General features: G+C 40.4%; 1 protein-coding gene across 2 annotated transcripts in view; it reads left to right on the forward strand.

The window, feature by feature from the left end:
- Positions 1-218: 218 nt before the first annotated feature.
- LOC116822079 (LIM zinc-binding domain-containing Nebulette) overlaps positions 219-20,184 on the forward strand; it is a 460,572-nt gene continuing 440,606 nt past the window's right edge. Inside the window, exons 1-2 of one of the 2 annotated variants that reach the window (XM_075062302.1) lie at positions 219-532; positions 1,943-2,037. In XM_075062302.1, coding sequence (XP_074918403.1) covers positions 464-532; positions 1,943-2,037 — 164 coding nt within the window. In that variant the 5' untranslated portion in view covers positions 219-463. The remainder of the gene's footprint in view (positions 533-1,942; positions 2,038-20,184) is intronic. The other variant, XM_075062303.1, reaches the window with a different exon arrangement.

Genomic DNA, 20,184 nt, shown 5'->3' on the forward strand with positions numbered 1-20,184 from the left:
AACAGGTTGCCTCAGGCAGGCGGCGCACCGCTGCCCACGCCGCGCGGGGGCGCCGCGGCTGAGCTCCGCCGCCGGGGCTGGCTCGCTGCGGCGCGTTGGTGGGTTTGGCTTGTTTCTGCGCGGCGAAGGGCGCCGGGAGCTGTGAGCAGCGTGAGTCACCCAGCCCGTCGGCGCGGGGAGCCCACAGCGCAGGCACCGAGCGGAGGAGGAGGGTGGAGGCAGGCGGGCGGGGGACACGGGCTCCCCTCCCTCCCACTCGCACATGCTGCAGCGTTGCAGTCAGCTGGAGCAGCGCCTCAGCCGATGACCTTCTCGCCTGCCCGCCGCCCCTGAGCTGAGGACGCCCGGCTCGGCTGCCTTCTCGCCCGCGCGGGGCGGGGATGTCACAGCGCCTCCCGGGAGCTGCTTCCACCGCCGGGACCAGTTGCAGAGGAGCCGCCGCCGCTCGCGAGGAGCCTGAAAAATGAACCCCCAGTGCGCCCGCTGTGGCAAAGTCGTCTATCCCACGGAAAAAGTCAACTGCTTGGATAAGGTGCTGGGCGCCCCGCCGAGGGGACGGGGCACCGGGGGAGGAAAGGCGTGGGGGGACAGGGACAAGGGAGGAGGTGATAGATGGGTGAGCTTGGGGCTGAGGATGGTGAGCATGAGGGTGTCACTGGGATGTGCTTCCTTCCCCCTCAAGCATCACCATTTTGCCTGCTGCAATAAGTACGTCGTCTGAAATGGGTGAAAAACAGCAAACCGCCTCCTAAAGCAGGCGTCCATGCTGGGGTGTGTGTGGGGGAGCTGTTTGGAAGGGTTAATGTTTAGTCACTAGGGGGAGGGCGACAGTCGCCTTGGAGAAGCGGTGCAAGAGTATCTCTTTCTTTCTGGGAGCTCGGCTGTTGCTGCAGGGATCTAACTGATGTGGCTTAAAAAAAAAAAATACCTGCAGTGTAAAATACCAGTGTAAAATACCTGCAGGTTGCAAATAAAGTACCGCACCTCTGCTTGTCACTGCTCTGGAATCTGCTCCTCTTCTAATCGCGAGGAAATAGGCAGATAGTAATTAGCATGTCATAGCACAGCCGCTGCTGACGCATTGCTATGAATACATTGCTAGGGAGCCCAGAATTGAGATCAAGATTCAAATACCCACTCACTGGTCAAGCACAACAGGGTTTTATGACTGTTTCAGACAACAACCCTTAATCTAATGCCTATAAAGGACAATGTTTTAGAGAATTGATAATAGAGTCCTTTTCTTCTCACTTTCCCTCAAGGAAGTTATATTCAAAGGTGAAACCCCTATGAGCTATAGCAGATTTCTTCCAAGGTTGATGCAGCTTTAGATGCTTCAACAACATATCATACAACTATTCTGCTGTGACTGATCATTAAACCACACCAGGGCAAGAGAGATGACCTTTCCTTTGATATTATTCCTGTTCAGTATTAGTTATCATGAAGCCTGATCATTTCATAACTGTACAAGCATCAAGACTGTGATGAGTCTCCAGACTGACACCCCACACACACTGGAAAGGGAGTAGTGGCTGTTAGATGAAAATACTATACTGTGTATTAAATGCAGTTTATATTTAGTATACCAACAACCATATTAATTAGTGGTTTTATCCATGTAGTATTTTTAGAAAACATTTTTATTAATGTTGTACTAATCCAAATGTGAAAATTCTGCTTCAGGTGTCCTTGAAATAATTCCACTAAGGTTAAGCTGCGGTGATCTTGGCATTCACTTTACTAAAGAATATATGGGATTTGGAGTTGTTTCAGAAGTGCTGACAGTTGCATAAATCTTTAATTTACAGAAATACTTATTAAACAGCCTAGTGGTAAAAATCCTCTCCTAATTTGCAAAAATATTGACTTAAAATTGTATTTAAATACTTAATGTAACTTCAGTTTTTTTTAATTAACTATAATTTAAATTTCTTTACAGTACTGGCATAAAGGATGTTTCCATTGTGAGGTCTGCAAAATGGCTTTAAACATGAACAACTACAAAGGATATGAAAAGAAACCATATTGCAATGCGTAAGTATTATAAATGTCAAGTCTTGCAGAAATGAATTTGAGAAAATAGCTTGTTGGGGAGATAATCAGAGCACAAACATAAATGGTATTGCTTTAGAAAGTTGGTTAATTGTATTACGTATGTGTGGCAGTGCAGTCCTAAACAGCAATGTATCTTTTGCTTTAATGAAGATCACCATGTCTATTTTACTGTTTTAATGTATATGCTGTTACATCAAATTTCTGCATAAAAATCCCATTATGCAATGAGTGTGGTTAGACCCCAATGCTGAGCCCCATTAATTTCACTGGGAATCTGCAAGAATAGAGAGATTCCCCCACACAAAGCTCAATGCATGTTTAGGTCTATAACGGGGTCAGCAACCTTTCAGAAGTGGTGTGCCAAGTCTTCATTTATTCACTTTAATTTAAGGTTTCGTGTGCCAATGATACATTTTAACCTTTTTAGAAGGTCTCTTTCTATAATATATAACCAAAGGATTGTTATATGTAAAGTAAATAAGGTTTCAGAATGTTTAAGAAGCTTTATTTAAAATTAAATTAAAATGCAGAGTCCCCCGGACCAGTGGCCAGGACCCAGACAGTGTGAGTGCCACTGAAAATCAGCTCGCGTGCCGCCTTCGGCAGCCGTGCCATAGGTTGCCGCCTTCGGCAGCCGTGCCATAGGTTGCCTACCCCTGACCTATGATCAGGTCTATAATTTTCACTTCTGGTAAGAATTTTACAGAGGAACTGAACAAATAAAAAAAATCATATTTTTTTGTAAAAATCTTTATTTTTGTGGTTCAAACAACACCTTGGTTTACTAAAGCTGAATACTTTTAAGATTTTAATTTTCGCTGTTCTTGCCATCTACTTACCTTCTGCATGTATCTCAGCTTTGATATTCAAAAAAGCTTAGTCAGTTTCACTTTTGTCTATAGTCCGATTCTGGTCAATCTCATCTTCTGGTTCTAATGAACTAGTACAGTGCTTCTGTGTTTGGGTTGCAAATACTATAGGGAACATTTTGGTATATAAAAATGTTCCTGTTGTTTGTAGTGTGCCCTAACATTTGCTAGGTGCATTCAAGTATATATTTTTTAAATTTTAGAAACATTTGTTCTTTGCTGTTTTAAAAGGGTATTTTTTTTTTTGTAAAACATGGACCAAATTTGACGTTAATGTCCCTTTAAAGTATATGCTCATATTGTGATAATTTCCATGCCAAAAGTATTAATACATGAAATATTTGTGAAAATAGTATTATCCTAAAAGCCTTATTTCATCAGTGTAACACTTCACTATGGACCCATACAGAACAGTCCAATAATTTGTAAATAGCTTATGCTTATCCTCTTCCATGATAAAATCATTGACAAATAAATGTAAAAATCCCTGTGTACTATAAAAATATGAACATTTTCAGTAAATGTTGTTACTCTGCTGCCAAACCTTGAAGATTTTCCTTTGAGGGTGCGTAATCACATTTTAGGAATTTATTTTTCTATCCCTAAGTTTCTAGTTCTTCCTGCAGGATTGTACCTTGCACTGTGAACCCAGACTTCTTACATTACACAGGTGCAGGCTTCATCAGAGCTGCAGGATAAAAACAAGGTTACAGGAAGTGGTGTTGATGATTACGTATGTGGCACACTTCCCTTTGAGTCAGTCAATGGCCCATCATGGTTCTGGATGGTCCTCTGCTGTTGGAAGTGTTGTCTTTTGGATAAAGTCTGAAATAGAGCCCATATAACTTGTGGTCATTACAGATCCCATGATGCCTTGGTACTTCTTGTAAGAACACATTTTTGTATGTCCCTTGTCATGGCTACATTTCAACTCTGGTATTCTGCTCGCTTAAGACTTCCTAAGTAGTTTCAATTGGCTATTTATATTTAATAACCCACTCTCCAACAGAAAATTCCTCTGTGCTGTGAGTGCATGGTAGGTGCAGTATTTCTGTGCCAAAGGTTCCTGTATTTCAGTTGGGGAAGTGATACTCTTCTGTGCAATCTAATGCATGCTGAGATCTTTCGGGGGGCGGGGAGAGGAAAAAAAATGCTATTAACATTTTGGGTACTATTCTTCCTGTTAGCTGATTTAATAAATTTAGTGTGTAATAATGATTCTTGAAAAGGAATCTATTGCCCTTTTAAAAAAACAGAATTATGTAATAATCACTGTTCAGGTTAGTCAGGAGGAGCCAGTATGTATAATATGGGAGATCATAATTCAGAAAATGAGAGCTGAATTAGTAAAAATAATGTAAGAACGTCGTAAAGGTGAGTACCCCTGAGATTGTAAAGTTTTCTAAACTTTGTTCTTAAATTTTGTCAAACTTGTACTGGGTTTGTGAATATTACTTTGAACATTTGCGTAAAGTATTGATTTGCATATATCTTATTGTTGAACCACATGGAGCAGAATCATATTTTTAATAGGAGTAACAAATGTTGGTCTGAACAAATGTTGAATACTTTTCAGGGAAAAATGAGACACTAGTTTGATGTAATGCAAAATGGTATTTTGAAAATGTAGTTTGTTTATTTGAATTATTATCTTTTGACTTATGAATCTTGCATCTGATTGATCACATAGTTAAAGTTACTTAGTTAAGTAACATTAATATAAATATTTTAAATGAGATTTACGTTCTTTAGTGTTTATCAGCAGGAGACCGCTGAAACCCCCATTGGGTCAATTATTGCTTGATCATAAAATCTGCAAAAGAAAAACAAAATGTAAATTTACTTACATAGGCTGCTGGAAGTGCTTGACAAAAGCAGTTATTATTAGACAAGTAACTGAGGCCATCCATCAGTAAGAGTATAATTTATAAAAAAAAGTACAGAATTATGCACAAATCATTTAAATGGAAGAACAACACTAAAACCATTTAATAGGCACGAAAGTCATAGTTAACTTTTTGTTTAGATAAGTCAAAAGGCATTATAACCTCAGTAATTTCAGTGCCTCTTTATTAGTTCCTGAGTTAATGTATTTGCTGCATTGTATTTTAAACTTTATTTTCCATTTCATTGTGCAGGTATTTGCCTTTCTTCTTACTCATTTCACCGATGTACTTACAAGAAATGGAACTGTTGAAACCAACTTCATTTTCTGTTAGAAATAACAGTAATAGATACTGATCTGTGAATGTGCTGACTTCAAACTATGCTTTGTTTTGGTGGGGCAGAGGGAGCAGAATGGGGGGGAATTAATAGACCAGGGAGGACTAGATTAATGAAATAGTTTGATTCAGTACACTTTGGAATAAAACACAACTAAGTACACATACAAAGTTCACATTTTTTATAGACAAGAAAGAAATCTGTTTTAGTGGTCTGTCTAATTTCTAGCTGATGGATTTTAGGCAATTCTCGTGATCAGGACATGTTGATAGAAAGGATAATTTCTGCTGTACTAGAACCAGCAGAGATGTCAAGGCTATGTACCTCTTGCATTATGTACCTGAAATTCCTTTTATATGTTGTTTACTGAAGGAGCAACTCTATTGCAAAAATTCCTTAACAGCTGTGAGGAGAACTTTGCCTGCACCATGCTTAGATGTGCAATTAGTATGAAAGGAAGAACTGTGTTGTGGGTAAGGAGCTGGACGGGATTTGAAATTTGGATTCAATTGTCTTTTCTGCCACAGATTTCCTATGTGATCAGAGGCAAGTCATGTAAGCTCTTTACCTCAGTTCACCCATCAGTAAAATGGGGATACTACCACTTCTTTTCTTCCACCCTTTGTCTGTCTTCTTTATTTAGGCTATGTGTATATGTACAGTGCTGCAGCAGCACAGCTGTACTGGTATAGTTGCAACACTGCAGTGTGTCTGATGAAGACTTTCTATGCCGATGGGAGAGCTCTCTTTCATCGGCATAAAAAACCATCTCTATGAGCAGCATAAGCTATGTTGTCAAGAGAAGCTATGCACGTGACCCCATATGTCAGTGTAACTTGTATCACTCAGGGGTGGAATATTCACTCCCTTGAGCGATATAAGTTTTGCTGACAAAGGCTGTACTGTAGTCAGAGCCTTACTTTGTAAGCTGTTTGTTCCTTACTGTGAACATGTCTACACAATGGGTGTTTCAGTGGCACGCATTTTTTATAGCTATGCTGCTGTACTGCCAAAGTATAGACGCTTCCTACGTTGATAGAAGGGTTTTTTCCTTGTTAGTAAGTGACCCACAGTGTAAGTGACCCACCTTTTTGAACGGTGATAGTTAGGTCAATGGAGGCCAGCTCGCTATGATTCTCGGATGTGAATTTTTCAGAGCCCCGAGCAATATAGCTAAGTTGATCTAAATTTTTAAGGATAGACCAAGGCTGTTTATTTGTACAGTGCTTGGAACAATGCTTTGATCCCCACTGGGGCCTTTAGGTGTTACCATAATACATATAATAATAGTATTTAAGTTTTCAGTTCACCTATTTCACATTCCTGTACAAACTCTCATACATATAAGACTTATTTTTTTTCTGTCTAACATATGGGGCACATGTTTGTCAGATCTGGGTTATAATTTTGTTCTGCCTTTGGTGCGCTGTGTGACTTCAGGCAAGTCACTCAATATCTCTGTGCCTAATCGGTGAAATATGGTTAATGACACTTTTCTCTGTGGAGTGTTTTAAGATCTATAAATGGAAAGTATTATAAAGTTGCTTATTGTACGTATAGCAATCATGGGAAGACAATCCATCTTACCTTTTTGTGTAGAAACACAGTGCTGATTCCACACAACTGTAAATAACCAAATAGTTGGTGCTAGGAAGTAATTAACATTTTGGCAGCAGCTGGTTATACATAATAGTTCTTAAGCTTGTTAAATCACTGAATCATCTATGATCATGATAAGGTGACTTGTTCTTATAAATATTCATTTGCGTAGAATTAAAAAATGACTCTCCAAGGGTTGCTTTTATTTTTTCCTTGGGTCAGTTTTTGTTTTGTAACTTAAGTTTGCATTACCTAATTTGACAGAAATTTATCAGACAGTTTCACCTGACCAAAATATGAGACTATTTTTTAATGCAAAGCATTTTTATCTTGCAGAAAATGAAACATATGTATTTTTTTTTTTTAGCATGAGCTATACCCTGGTGATGAAAACAGGCTTCCTGCTTGACAAATTCAGCCAACAAAACATGTCTTAGATTTTGTAGAAATTAACAAAACAAACAGCTGTAACCTATGCAGATCAGTTATGCCCTCCTGCAAAAGGCATCCAACCTTACTGACCAAATACATCCTTCCAAGATGGTCTGCATCTAAAAACGTCTACTTATCTCCACATGATACAACTTAATTAATGTTTTTATTCATGACAGCTACCATATGAACTGATTATATAACTTCCTGTGGAATCAAAATTCACTGTAATCAGTCTTGGTATGAGCTATTTATGCTAGGGAGAAAAAACACTAATACATTGGGTGTTCTCGATTTTTAACTTGGTTTTAAACGTATGTTTCTTTGAAGTATTTATACGAACATATATTTGAAAGATTTTGGTATAAGAAACATTAGGAGCCAAAGTTAAAGAGAAGAGATGAGACTATTAAGGTTCTTGTAATGTCTGTTGGGAGGCGATATAAAGTTATAGAACTATCTAGATGCTTACATGGGGTGGGGAGTGGATGGGACTAATTGGTAACTGGAGAGAGAGGTGTGACTAGTGCAGGTACTCCACTGTCACTGGATTTTGTAAATGGTGGATTGAATGTGAAACTACAGAGGGCTTGATTTCCTATAGTCAGGAAAATTCTTGGAAGTGTCCATTATATCTCCTAACATAGTTCTAGATAAAGCTTATTTTTCAATATTGAATTCACTAAGGGATCGTTTCTCATTCTAATTGTAATAAAAGTGAAAGCTACTGATCAACTGTAAATAACAGATTAATTATTACTGTTTAATGATTACCAAATATTAGGCTATATGCTTCTGACTCAGCGTGCCTAAGATTGAAAGAAATAATAGGAAACAAGAAATGGAATGGACATTTAGTAATGAAAATGGATAATTCTTCTCAAATACCATGTAAATAGTCAAGAGTTGTTGACTAGCAAGAGAGGATTTGTGCTCCTCTGAAAAAGTCCAGATAACCAGTTTCTTTGGATTCTTCCTGATCAAATTGTTTAGTGAAGTGAAAGAACAGACTGTTGAGTTTGATCCTGCAAATGAGAGTTGTTTGTCATAATGGAAAAATAGCTGATGATATGATGTGATTTCCTGTAGTAGGTCTTCTAGCAGCTTTTGACCATCAGCTTTATTTTGCAGTAAGCTTTGTTAGTCACAGCCATCCCCAAATGGCAAAAATCAATCAGGGCCACCCAGAGGATTCAGGATGCCTGGGGCAAAGTGGGGGAGTGGACATAAAAAAAGGCGCCACCCACTGTGGTGCTTGTACTCACCGGGTGGCACTCCGAGTCTTCAGCAGTGGTGGGTCCATCACTAGCTCCACATCTTTGGCAGCACTGAAGGACCCACCACCGAAGACCCGGACTGCTGCCGGGTGAGTAAAAATTAAAAAGACGCCTCTAGCCAGGGAAGGGATTCTCAGCCAGGGCTCGCGTGGCCCTTATGGGGCCTGGGGCAAATTGCCCCCCTTCCCCCCTCCCTTTGGGCGACCCTGAAATCAATTGGTGAATATGCAGAAAATGACAATCACCTCCCTCCTCCACTCCTCATCTGAAAGACAAAAATTTACATTTTCTTACCAAGTTGCTAACCTTTCTTTATGCTAACGACGTAGTCTTCCATATGCCACAGAATGAACGGTTCAAAGGAATTGACTGAAGCTCTTCCTATGTTCCTGGAAACAGACTTAAACTTGTAGGTCCAGGGCTACCGCTGTAACTGAACAGAGAGGAGAAAATTAAGGAAGAACTTAATAATTGTTGACAGTAATATTAACTATTTGTTCAAATGTTAAAAATAACCTGGTATCTACAAGCATCCACGAAGGGAAAAATGTATTCCTATTTGATTCTATAAAATCTTAATGTGCAAACGGAATACATGTCCAACTTGCTGCTGATGGCATTCAGCAGTGAAGAGAAAAGTATGACAAAAGAGGGCTTTGCCATTTGCTCAAACAATAGAAATAAAATGGAAAAGATGAAAACATCTTAGGTACAATTGTTCTAAATTTCTGACATATGAATGTTCAGCACACTACTTGTTGAAGAAGACATGATCCTTAAGGCATATTGTGGAGTTCAAAACATTTTCTGCAATCGCCATCAGCTTCAAAGTTGTAGAAGAAATGGAAAAACAGGAATAATACTCCAGCTTCTCAATGATGCTTGGAACTTTTGGGAAGATTGTGGTCCCAATTCAGGATCATGTTCCAAACCCCCTTTAGTGGGGCAAAGGGTCTGGAAAGCTGCCCCAAATGGGCAGTTGAGAGTTTCCTTCTGCATGGAAGAATCTCCAGCTTCTGTAGAGCCAGTTTAGCCAGTCCTACACCACTCCTACCAGTTTCCCCTGGTGTAGGTGTTATGATAGGAGCTGCTGCATTCCAGCAATTTCCCACTTGATGTAATTGCCCCAGCATTCCTCTAGAAGCTGGCATAATTTAAAACAGCGCTGTGGCTAATAAGTAACGTTATGCAGATTAATTGTATTTTTATGAAGGTCTGCAAATTATACAATATCTAATGCTTTACTTCAGCAATACCCATTAAAAGTCTGGCTGTCTTGTAAATTGGTCAGTTGTGTTTTCTGTCAGTTTTGAAAAAACACACACAGTTTTCAACATTCAAATAGTCTTTGGTCATCGGTGTGTGTAGATAAGTGGTTTTCAAACTTTTTGAGTCTCCCCCTCTCCCTTGAGTTGCAATTTTTGGTTGTGCCCACCCTCAACTGAGACCAAAATAGATACATGCAAAAGTATGCTTGATAGCCTATTCATAAACCTAACAGAGACCATAGCACAACTTTAATTAAATTACCTACACCTGTAGTTTCAGATACACAGATACCAATGGCACAGCAAATGTTACCTCAGTAGTGGGCAGCTTCTACCTTGCAATTAGGCTGCACTGGTAGGGCAGGGCCAATATCCGCCCCCAGGTTTTCAGGGTGGGGGAAGGTGCGTGTGGTGGTCTCTGGGGGAGGAGCCAGTGCTGGGTGCAGAGGCTGCCGAGAGCGGAAATCGGTGCAGCTCGTCAGAGGTTAACACTGATGCACAGGCTGGGTGGATCACTGAGGTGAGTCAGAAGGTGGAGGTGTGTTTGCTTTACCGAATGTTCCTCTAGCTCCCCTGGAGAATGGGGAGGGGCATTGTTTGAAAACCTCTGGTGTAGATAGTTTTTTTTTTTTTCCAGGTAAGTAAGTGTGTGTTGGGAAACAGAGTCCCCCAGGGAGCTGTAATCACAGGAAGAAGAGTGAAAATTCTTAGCATTACGTGGATATTGAGAGAGAATATTAGGACAATTTGAGCAGGAATTTCAGTAATGGTAAGAACTCGGTTGCTTGCAGTATCTCTTCCTGTGCTGATACTCAGAAGAAGCTTAATGTTTCTTATCAGGTGTAACTGTGGGAGGTAAGGGCTAAGAGACTGCTCAAGATTCACCTTAGTTGTATTTTCTCAAATACTTAGGTAGCAGAGCAATAAAATGGAGGAAATGTTGTTGTAATTCCAGATCCATTTAGTTGAATGAATCAAACATTGATAAGTGGAAGAAACTGGAATATCTGTAGTTCCTGTATGATGTCTGATGGTATATTCTGCTAGTGGTATTGGCACTTGATGGTATGGGCATTGAAAATTCTAGACCACTTCAATTCCTATTTTTTATTTTGTTTTTTCAAAGTGTCTTTTAAATTCATCTTTGTCACATTTGTGAAATCCTTATTGCTGTATTGATATAGTTGTTGACAATTCCACTGTGGTCAGTGGTTTTCCCAGGAATTGAAATTAGGGGGGGTGTTCGCATTTACAGGGGGGGTGTCAGGGCCAATGAGATAAATAAAAGAGATATGAATAAAGTAAATGTTTTGTTAGGATTATGCAAATTTAACATAAGAATAATGCAAGTTACACCAAACACATAACAGGTCTAGATTTCTAAAAAAATATACATTTAAAAAAAAAAGTATTTAATTTAAAAGTGACTTTTGAATAATAACCATCATGGTAGTAAGAGGAAAGTCCTCTCATGGATCAGTAACTGGTTAAAAAATGGAAACAAAGGTAGGAATAAATTATCAGTTGTCAGAATGAGAGAGATAAATAGTGGTATCCCTGAGAGGTCATACTGGGACTAATACTGTTCAACAATGATCATAAATAATCTGAAAAAGGGTAAACAGTGAGGTGGCAAAATTTGCAGATGATACAAAACTATTCAAGATAGTTAAGTCAGGCAGACTGCGAAGAATTACAAAGGGATCTCATAAAACTGGATGACTGGGCAACAAAAATATGCAGATGAAATTTAATGTTGATAATGCAAAGTAATGCACATTGGAAAACATTCTCAACTATAACATACAAAATGATGGCATCTGAATTAGCTGTTAACACTCATTGAAAGATTTGGAGTCATTGTGGATAGTTCTCTGAAAACAATCCGCTCAATGTGCAGCAGCAGCCACAAAAGCAACATGTCTGGGAATCATTAAGAAAGGGATAGATAAGACAGAAAATATCATATGCCTCTAATATAAATCCATGGTACGTGCACACTTGAATATGTGGTGCAGATCTGGTCACCCATCCTAAAAAATATATATTGGAATTGAAAAGGTACAGAGATGAGCAACTAAAATATCAGGGTATGAAACAGGAGGAGAGATTAAAATGACTGGGAATTTTCAGCTTAGAAAAGATGGCTATGTGAATATGATAGAGGTCTATAAATCTTGACTGTGGCAAAGAAAGTGAATGAGGAAATTTTATTTAATCCTTCACATAACACAAGAACTAGCAGTCCACCCAATGAAATTAATAGGCAAGCAGGTTTTAAAAAACAAAAGGAAGTACTATCTTCACACAATATAAAGTCAACCAGGAACTCTTTGCCAGGGGATGGTGGAAGACAAAACGCTAACAGGATTATAAAAGAATAGATAAATTCCTGGAGAACAGGTCCTTCTGTGGCTATTAGCCAGGATGAGGAGGGAATGCAATACCATGCTCTGAGTGTCTCCCTAGCCTGTTTGCCAGAAGCTGGAATGGGCAACAGAGGATTGTCACTTGATGATCACCTGTTCTGTTGATTCACCCTCTGAAGCACCTCGCCTTGAAATCTGTTGTAAGACGGGTACTGGGCTTAGGACCATGGGTCTGACAGTATGACCATTCTTATGTAAAAATTAAAAAATGTTAAGTACAGAAACTCCCAAACATAATGACCTCCAAGATAACAACAATGTGAGAATAACACTTGGCATTAATGCATTTAAAAGATCTTGGCCTACTAGGAAACATTATTTAAATTTCCATTCCCAGTCACAAATCTAGCATTCTGGAGCAAAGTCACTAAAATATAGTCCAACAAACAAATGTTTATTAACATGCCCCTCACTTTTCACTCCACTGCATTCCACTCACCGGTGTTGTCTGGTCAGTGGAGACTCAGAGTTCAGAGGTGCTTTCACGTGAGTTCACCTGCCAGGTGGGGACAAGAAGGCAACCTTGCTTGTTCCTCCAGCTGCTCACTGTTTGCTCCTGGCCACTGTCTGTTCGTGTGCCAACGTTCACATCTAACCACTCTGTTGCCAATGCCCCTGCGCAGTCACCTTCGCTGCACCTGCCACTATGACTCTGTGAGTTGGCTCGTTGAGGTTCCACCAGCTCTCAGTGATTTCAGCTGAGCTCTCAGTGGTGGGACCTCACTCCCTGCTAGTGCAGTCGGCTGTCTTCTACCAAAACACTGTACCCGCAGGAACAGCCGTCCCCACAACAGGACTAAGCACTTAGACCTCATTGTCAGTGATTTTCAGCTACAGTGGTCACTTAACAAACAAAAGATTCTCTATGGAGCCTATCAGCTCTGTCTTTAAACAGGGGAGAGGGACAGGTCCCACCCTCTCTTGAGTTCAAAATCATCACAGGTTAAGTACAGTTCTACTGCCCTTTACTCATAACAATAAGAAAAACATTTCATCCCCCATTCCCCACACGTTCAAGCGTGGGTTTGTAACCCACACCAAGCCCAAGAAGTCTATCACGTGGACAACACAGGCTCTGTTTGCTTGGATACCTAGGTTAGATGGTTTTGATGTAAATAAATATCTGGCCACTGAAAGCCTTTCCCACACCCCCAGCTCATCACTAGCGTCAGGGAGAGCTCAATTTAGACTTTGCTTATCAAATCATCATTTGAAAATATTAGGTGCCAACATCACTGAAATGAATCACCGACATCAAAGAAACAGCTGTATAAGGAAGCAAGGAAGCTAGTTATGTATAACTTTAAAATCTATTAACTTTTTCAGATACACAAGTTTATCAATACACTCTATAAGCTGTTAAAGTGTTGTATCTAATGTTTCGTTTAAAGTTCAGATTTCCAAACAGTCACTAAATTGGTACATGTAATAAGCTCACAAACTTGGGGGGTGTTGAGAAATTCAGGGGGGGGTAGGGAAACACTGGACTTGTGGTGCCTGACTCCAGTGCTGATATTTTGTCCTCGAAAGAGAGTTTTCTCAGGAAGGTGAATGATATGATTCAACTCTGTGTTCGTGTCTATCCATGAAGGAAATATTCCACTTTGGAGTCCGCTTGAGTTTCTAAAATGGATGAAGTATAATGGATATACAGCATCAGGGTATTGTCGTCATTGGTGTGGTAAATAAATTATACCAGAGCTATTAGCTAGTTACGTCCCGGAAACAACTCTTGCCATGAAGATCCAGATAGATCACAACTTTGGCGGGCAGACTACTGAATAAAGAATGTCATATTGGTATGGGTAACCCTCATGGCCCCACAGTATGCAAATTTTTATGGCTGACTTTAGAACAGTGCTTCCCCCAGCTCTGTCGTCCCCTAATCCCCTACTCTACTGCGCTACAGTTGAGACACTTCATCATCTATGGAACCCATGAAAAAGAAGCCCTTGAGGAATTTCATCAACAAATTCTCATGTCACCATCAGACCTGCAGCTCTGGACCAGTCCCCACAAGGATCCATTTCCCTGGACACTACAGTGCAAATAAGCGAGCAACAAGAACACCACCCTATAAGTCAGAAATCTACGGTGAACGTGCTGAGAACTTACCGAAGCATGGCCTCAGCTTCCATCCAGGACACACCACAGATTCATTGTCTACAGCCAAGCTTTGACAAATAAATCTCATTTGCTTCCACCCCCAGACCAGAGACAGAACACCTCAAGATCTCACTTTCAAGCACGGTTCCTTTAAGACTGGCCAAATTGCCCCCAAACCTGAATAAGTGAAGAAACAGATGACCGAGCCAGAAAAAGTACCCAGAAGTCTCCTACACATGGGACAGGCCCAACAAAGAAAGTGAACAAGAACGCCACAGCCGTCACCTCTCACGCCCAAGCTAAAAACTCGCAGCGCATCATGAAAGATCTACCAACACTATCCTGAAGGACAATCCATCAACGCTCACTAGATCTGGGAGACAGGTACAGTCCTTGCTTACAGAACAGCCCCCAACACCTGAAACAAATACTCACCAGCAACCACATATCCACCAACAAAAACACTACGGAACCATATCTAGCAACACAAGCCCTCGTTGCCAACTCTGTCCACACCTCCTATTCAAGGGAGACCCCCATAGCAGCTAATTCACATCTAGGCCACACATCAGCCACACTATCAGAGGCTCGTTCATCTGCACATTTACCAATGTGATATATGCCATCATGTGCCAGCAATGCTCTTCTGCTATGTACATTGGCCAAACCGGATAGTTTCTATGTAAAAGAATAAATGGACACATATCAGACATCAAGAATTATTTAAAAACCAGTTGGAGAATGCTTCAATCTCCCTGGTCACTTGATTACAGACCTAAAAGTCGCAATATTACAACAAAAAAGCTTCAAAAACAGACTCCAATGAGAGACTGCTGAATTGGAATTAAATTAAAACTGGACACCATTAAATTAGGCTTAAATAAAGACTGGGAGTGGATGGGTCATTACACGAAGTAAAACTATTTCCCCATGTTTATTTTTCACCCCTACTGCTTCTCACACCTTCTTGTCAACTGCTGGAAATGGGCCATTTTGATTACCACTACAAATTTTTTTTCCTCTCCTGATGGTAATAGCTCACCTTAACAGATCGCTCTCGTTATAGTGTGTATGGTAACACTCATCGTTTCGTGTTCTCTCTGTGTATATATATATCTTCCTACTAAGTTTTCCACTGCATGCATCCAATGAAGTGGGTTTTAGCACACGAAAGCTTATGCTCAAATAAATTTGTTAGTCTCTAAGGTGCCACAAGTACTCCTGTTCTTTTTGTTGATACAGACTGACACGGCTGCTACTCTGAAACCTTTCAGAGTGTTGTAATTGTTGGGGTACACTTACAGGAACCTCACTAGATTTAGTGGTTTTTAGGCAGTGACTCATGTAATAGACATACGTACAACTGGATGCTTTGAGTGAGATCCTGAACACCAGAGTAGCATTAATTCATTGCTTAAGTACCATCAAGCCTAAACCTACAAGTCCAACGAAATTTACTTCTTTAATTTGCAGCTCAGTCAATCTCTTTTCCACTCTGACACTTCCTCTCTTGACGTTGAGAAAAGGTGAACAGATCATTCCTCTGCGTATTGGTATAGACTGAAGGATGTGGGCTGCTTGCCTAAATAACTTTTGTTGGTGCTGATAGGGGTGCTCTGAACCATGGAAGTTGAGAATCCAGTGTAGAAACTCAAAAAATAAAATCCACCTTCTGTTCCTGGTTGCAGTGGAGGTGCATGACCTGCGATTTGGCCTCATATAGTTTAAGTTTGAGGAAGTGATGAAAATATATTATCAGTATTGCATGTTGGTGAGGAACATCATAGCATAGCTTTCAATTAAGAAATATTGTTGAGACTTTTGGCCAATGATTATACCAACTGTTGCAAAGGATTACCTGGAAAACACATAGTTACCACTTCAGAATATTTCTTAAACAAAGGAAATAGCTTTACAGTTTCTGGACAATTTCATCTTTTAGATCTTGTTTCACAGTTGCCAAAGATTCCTACCAGTTTTCTTTTCTTGGTAGGACAAATGTTGGGATGTAGCTTTTTACATTCTAAAGCTCTCCATGGCCACATTTTTCATATAGGTGCACTGGTTTGATGCCAAGTTCTTAAATTAAACCTAGATTCATACTGTTTTAATTTTTAAGGGTAAAATAATTTTGTAGTTGTGTTTTTTCTGGAAATGAGAAGACTATATGGTCTGGTAATAGCTGTTTGGTTTTTTTCCCAGTTTTACTCCGAAAAAACTAAGAAATGGGTGCTTACAACACCATTCCCACCAACATTTTAACTTTATAAATATGGATCATTAGGGAAAAAAATTAGGGGCCCTGCTTTTAAACTTAATTGAAATACACTGGGTTTATGCGAACTTTGGGGAGGGACAAAGTAGTAAAATTAGATTTTTTTTCTTTACTTAAAAAAAAAAAAAGTAGAGAATGACCCTCTGAAACAGTGAATGTTGGCATGTATTCAGTACAGTAAATAGTGTTCACACATTGTGTGGCAATGATTACTTTAATCTATGAATGCCAGGGTATAGGAATGCTTGGTTGGATTTGTTGAGATATTCAAAAGAAAGGGAGCTATTATTGTGACTATTACCAGCAAAAACTGCTCAGTAACACAAAGCAAGGGACTTTAGTACTACTTTAAGCAGTAGCCATTCCCCTGGAGATACGTTTGAAATAAATCCTTGGTATAGAATAAAAAGGATCTGAGAGTTTAAAATATTTGCACGTGCCTTTTTCACATTGAGTATTTGGTATGAATTTTGCAGAATATCAGAAAAGAGAGACACAAATAGCTGATGCAGACACAGTGGCAAAATGAGAACATATGCATGGAGTTAAGCTGCAGGATGCAATTTTTATGAAACTTTAACTCAGGGGAGGGGTGCTACCTGCCTATTACCCATGCTCTCCTATACCAGGCATTTAATGGGTTCCACTGGTGATGGTTACAGGGCTCCTTACCATATAACCTGTAACTCGGGGTAGGCACTCCTCAAACTAACCCACCAGGGCTCCGCTGTCTCTAAGTCCTAGCATCTTCCCCTGCCAGGAGAGGGGCAGGTGGTGCAGAAGGGTGGGGACCTTGGCCCATGAGGGCCACAAGGTCTTATCCTCTCTCATGAGCCTAAGTCCTATTACCAAAATCCCAGGTCTTTTACCTCTGGAAACCATTTTATCCTTTTAACTCATTTGAAACTAGCCACAAGCTACAAACAATTAACAACTCAACCCAACTACCTCAGTTCTGCCTTCTTATTTAACCTACTGTAGGTTGAAGATGGTGCAAGGACAGTGAAAAACTCCCTGGTCCTCTGCCAGTTGGCCCATGGGAGAAAAAATTCCTTCCTGATCCTCAAACCAGTGATTGGCTAGACTCATAGCATCTGTCAGGCCAGATTCCCATTCCTAGTTCAGCGTGGGGCTGCTGGAATGGATTTGAAAGACGTTTCACGTGGTTCCTGCTCCAGGTTAAGTCCTGGGGAATGTTGGCCAATCAGTACCCCTCTCCTACAACTGCCCAGTGGGTACCAGAGACTCCCGAGAAGAGGAGTTACCTAGTGTCCTTCAGCAGGTGTCTCCCTCCCTTGCTTCTGTCCTCTTTCACTGCTGCCCCCATCAAGTACCTCCACTCATTGAGGCAGGTGGGTGGCATGTACAACAGGTGTTAACGTACCTTAACTACAGGTTTTTTTTGAGAGAATAGGGAGAGAACAGTGGAGATGAAACTAGGTTAAATGAGAAAAAATATCATAAAGAGTTTTAGACACAATATGAACTGAAATGTAAAAGGATGAACAATCCTAGTAAACAAGACTGAAGGAAAACTACTGAAGGAAACCTAAAGCGGACACCTCCAGTTATATAATAAATTGTGTGTTTGTGCATGCATGTATGCACAGAGAAAGGAAAAAGTGAGGGAAGGAAGCTCAGGTTATAAAATTTCTTATTTTATACAAATTTTTATTCAGCCTTTTGATGTGATTGTAAGAGTAGCAAATGCTAACTTTTTCAAATTGGAAATGTTTTTCTGGCCTTTGACTGAATGTGGTCTTATGATAATAGGTAATATTTTAATCAGGTAATGGCTTTTAATTTACCACGAACACCATTTATTTTGATGTTAAGATTCTTATTCTTTGTTTGGTAAGAGAAATTGAAAACACAATTGCATCTCCAAGTAAATCTTTCACTATTTAGAGTAAACTCTTCTTCATATCTCTTACTGTAGTTGTGACATTTAATTTTGGGATTGACAAGGATGAGTGAAACTGAAGGAGAAAGTAGAAACAAATAGATGAACTCTGTTTCTGGTTGACTCTATGGCTATGTCTATACTACAGCTTACGTTGGCATAACCTATGTCATTCAGAGGTGTGAATAACCCACCCCTCAGAGTGACATAAGTGACGCCGATGTGAGTGCTGGTGTGCACAGCGCTATGTCAGTGGAAGAGCTTCTCCCACCGACAGCTACCACCGCTCGCAGGCACTGGAGTAGGTAAGCCGATGGGAGAGCTCCCATCATCTTAGAGTAGCTATATTAGAGAGCTTTGTTGTATCAACCAGGCAAGGTACTAACAAACTTCAACAGGACTTTATCTTTAAAGTGGAATCCTCTTTACCAAGCCGCTACTGCCCCCTCTGTAACTCTCACTCAGCCTCCTTAACTCCTCCCCCCTGTTTCCTGTCCTTTCAGACTCCCAACAGCCAGTGCTCCCAATTCTAATAATTACAAGCAGCATGTAAACACTACAAGCTTACATTGGCGCAGCTGCACCGATACAGGTCTTGAGTGTAGCTGTAGCCTCAGTCTCCTTCATTCTTTACCTGTTTCATCCAGCTGAGCTGTAGGTCTCACAGTTTACTCTTTGGGGAATTCTGTGCCAAAAAAATCTGTGCACAATATTTTAAAATTCTGCATATTTTATTTAAAATAACAATATATAATCACAACATTTTCAGTTATTTGAGTAGTTTATTTCAAAATACCATCAGCAACTATGTCTGTAACAATATAGACAACAAAAAAATTTCCTTGAGGAGTAGAGAGTTGAAGAAATGCTTACAACTACCCAATTCCTGTTTCTCTGTCCCCTTGTCTCGGCTTTGCAGGGGAAGCGGGCAAACACCCACACTGCTTACCCCCAGAGTCCAGCTGTGGGCTTCCCCCCGATACCCGCATCTCCAACCCCCCCAGAGCCCAGCCGCAGAATGTTCCCCCAGCTGAGACACCTGCATCCCCTACCCCCCAGAGCCCAGGAATCCAGAAGGAGAAACAGCCTGATGCTGAGTCCCAGGCTTTTGTGGAGTTTCCTGCATGCTGCCTTCTATCCTTCAAGGTTGTGCTGGGAACTGCAGGTATCGGGAAACCCTCCTTCCCCTCCCCCAGCAATGTCTTGTTTTTGTGAGCTAGGGAAATGGACTCTGCCAGGTCCAGCAGCCCCTAGTGGTGGCTAGCAGCTCTGCAGCCCATTTCTACGAGTGGAAGAAGGAAATTTTGTGCAGAACATTAATTGTGCACAAATTCTGCATTGCACAGTGGTGCAGAATTCCTCCAGGAGTAATAGTTGTTGACTGACTGGCAGAATCCTGTTAACTCCTCATCTCCATGGTCATCTATTCTTCAAAAACAAGGCCAGGAAGACAAACCACTGAAAGTTACTTAGTCCATAGAAAGTTTCAAAAGTATTAGATTGAGTATAATTTCTTAATTTGTCTATTACATACACCATGCAAAGTGTTCCAGTTTCATGGTTTCCAGATAATTTCTCTGTGAAGAGGAAAAACTTGGACAAAAGAAGGGGAAGGGAAAAAAGAGTACTGTGAAACTTTGGACAGTATTTATGCTTAAGATTTTTTCCAATTGTTTGTGCAATTTAAGGTACATTTTAAACTTTATTTTAGTGCAATGAGATGATGAAAAGTACCATTCTAGGTC

Source organism: Chelonoidis abingdonii, chromosome 2, assembly GCF_003597395.2.
Source record: "Chelonoidis abingdonii isolate Lonesome George chromosome 2, CheloAbing_2.0, whole genome shotgun sequence".
Taxonomy (NCBI): domain Eukaryota; kingdom Metazoa; phylum Chordata; order Testudines; family Testudinidae; genus Chelonoidis; species Chelonoidis abingdonii.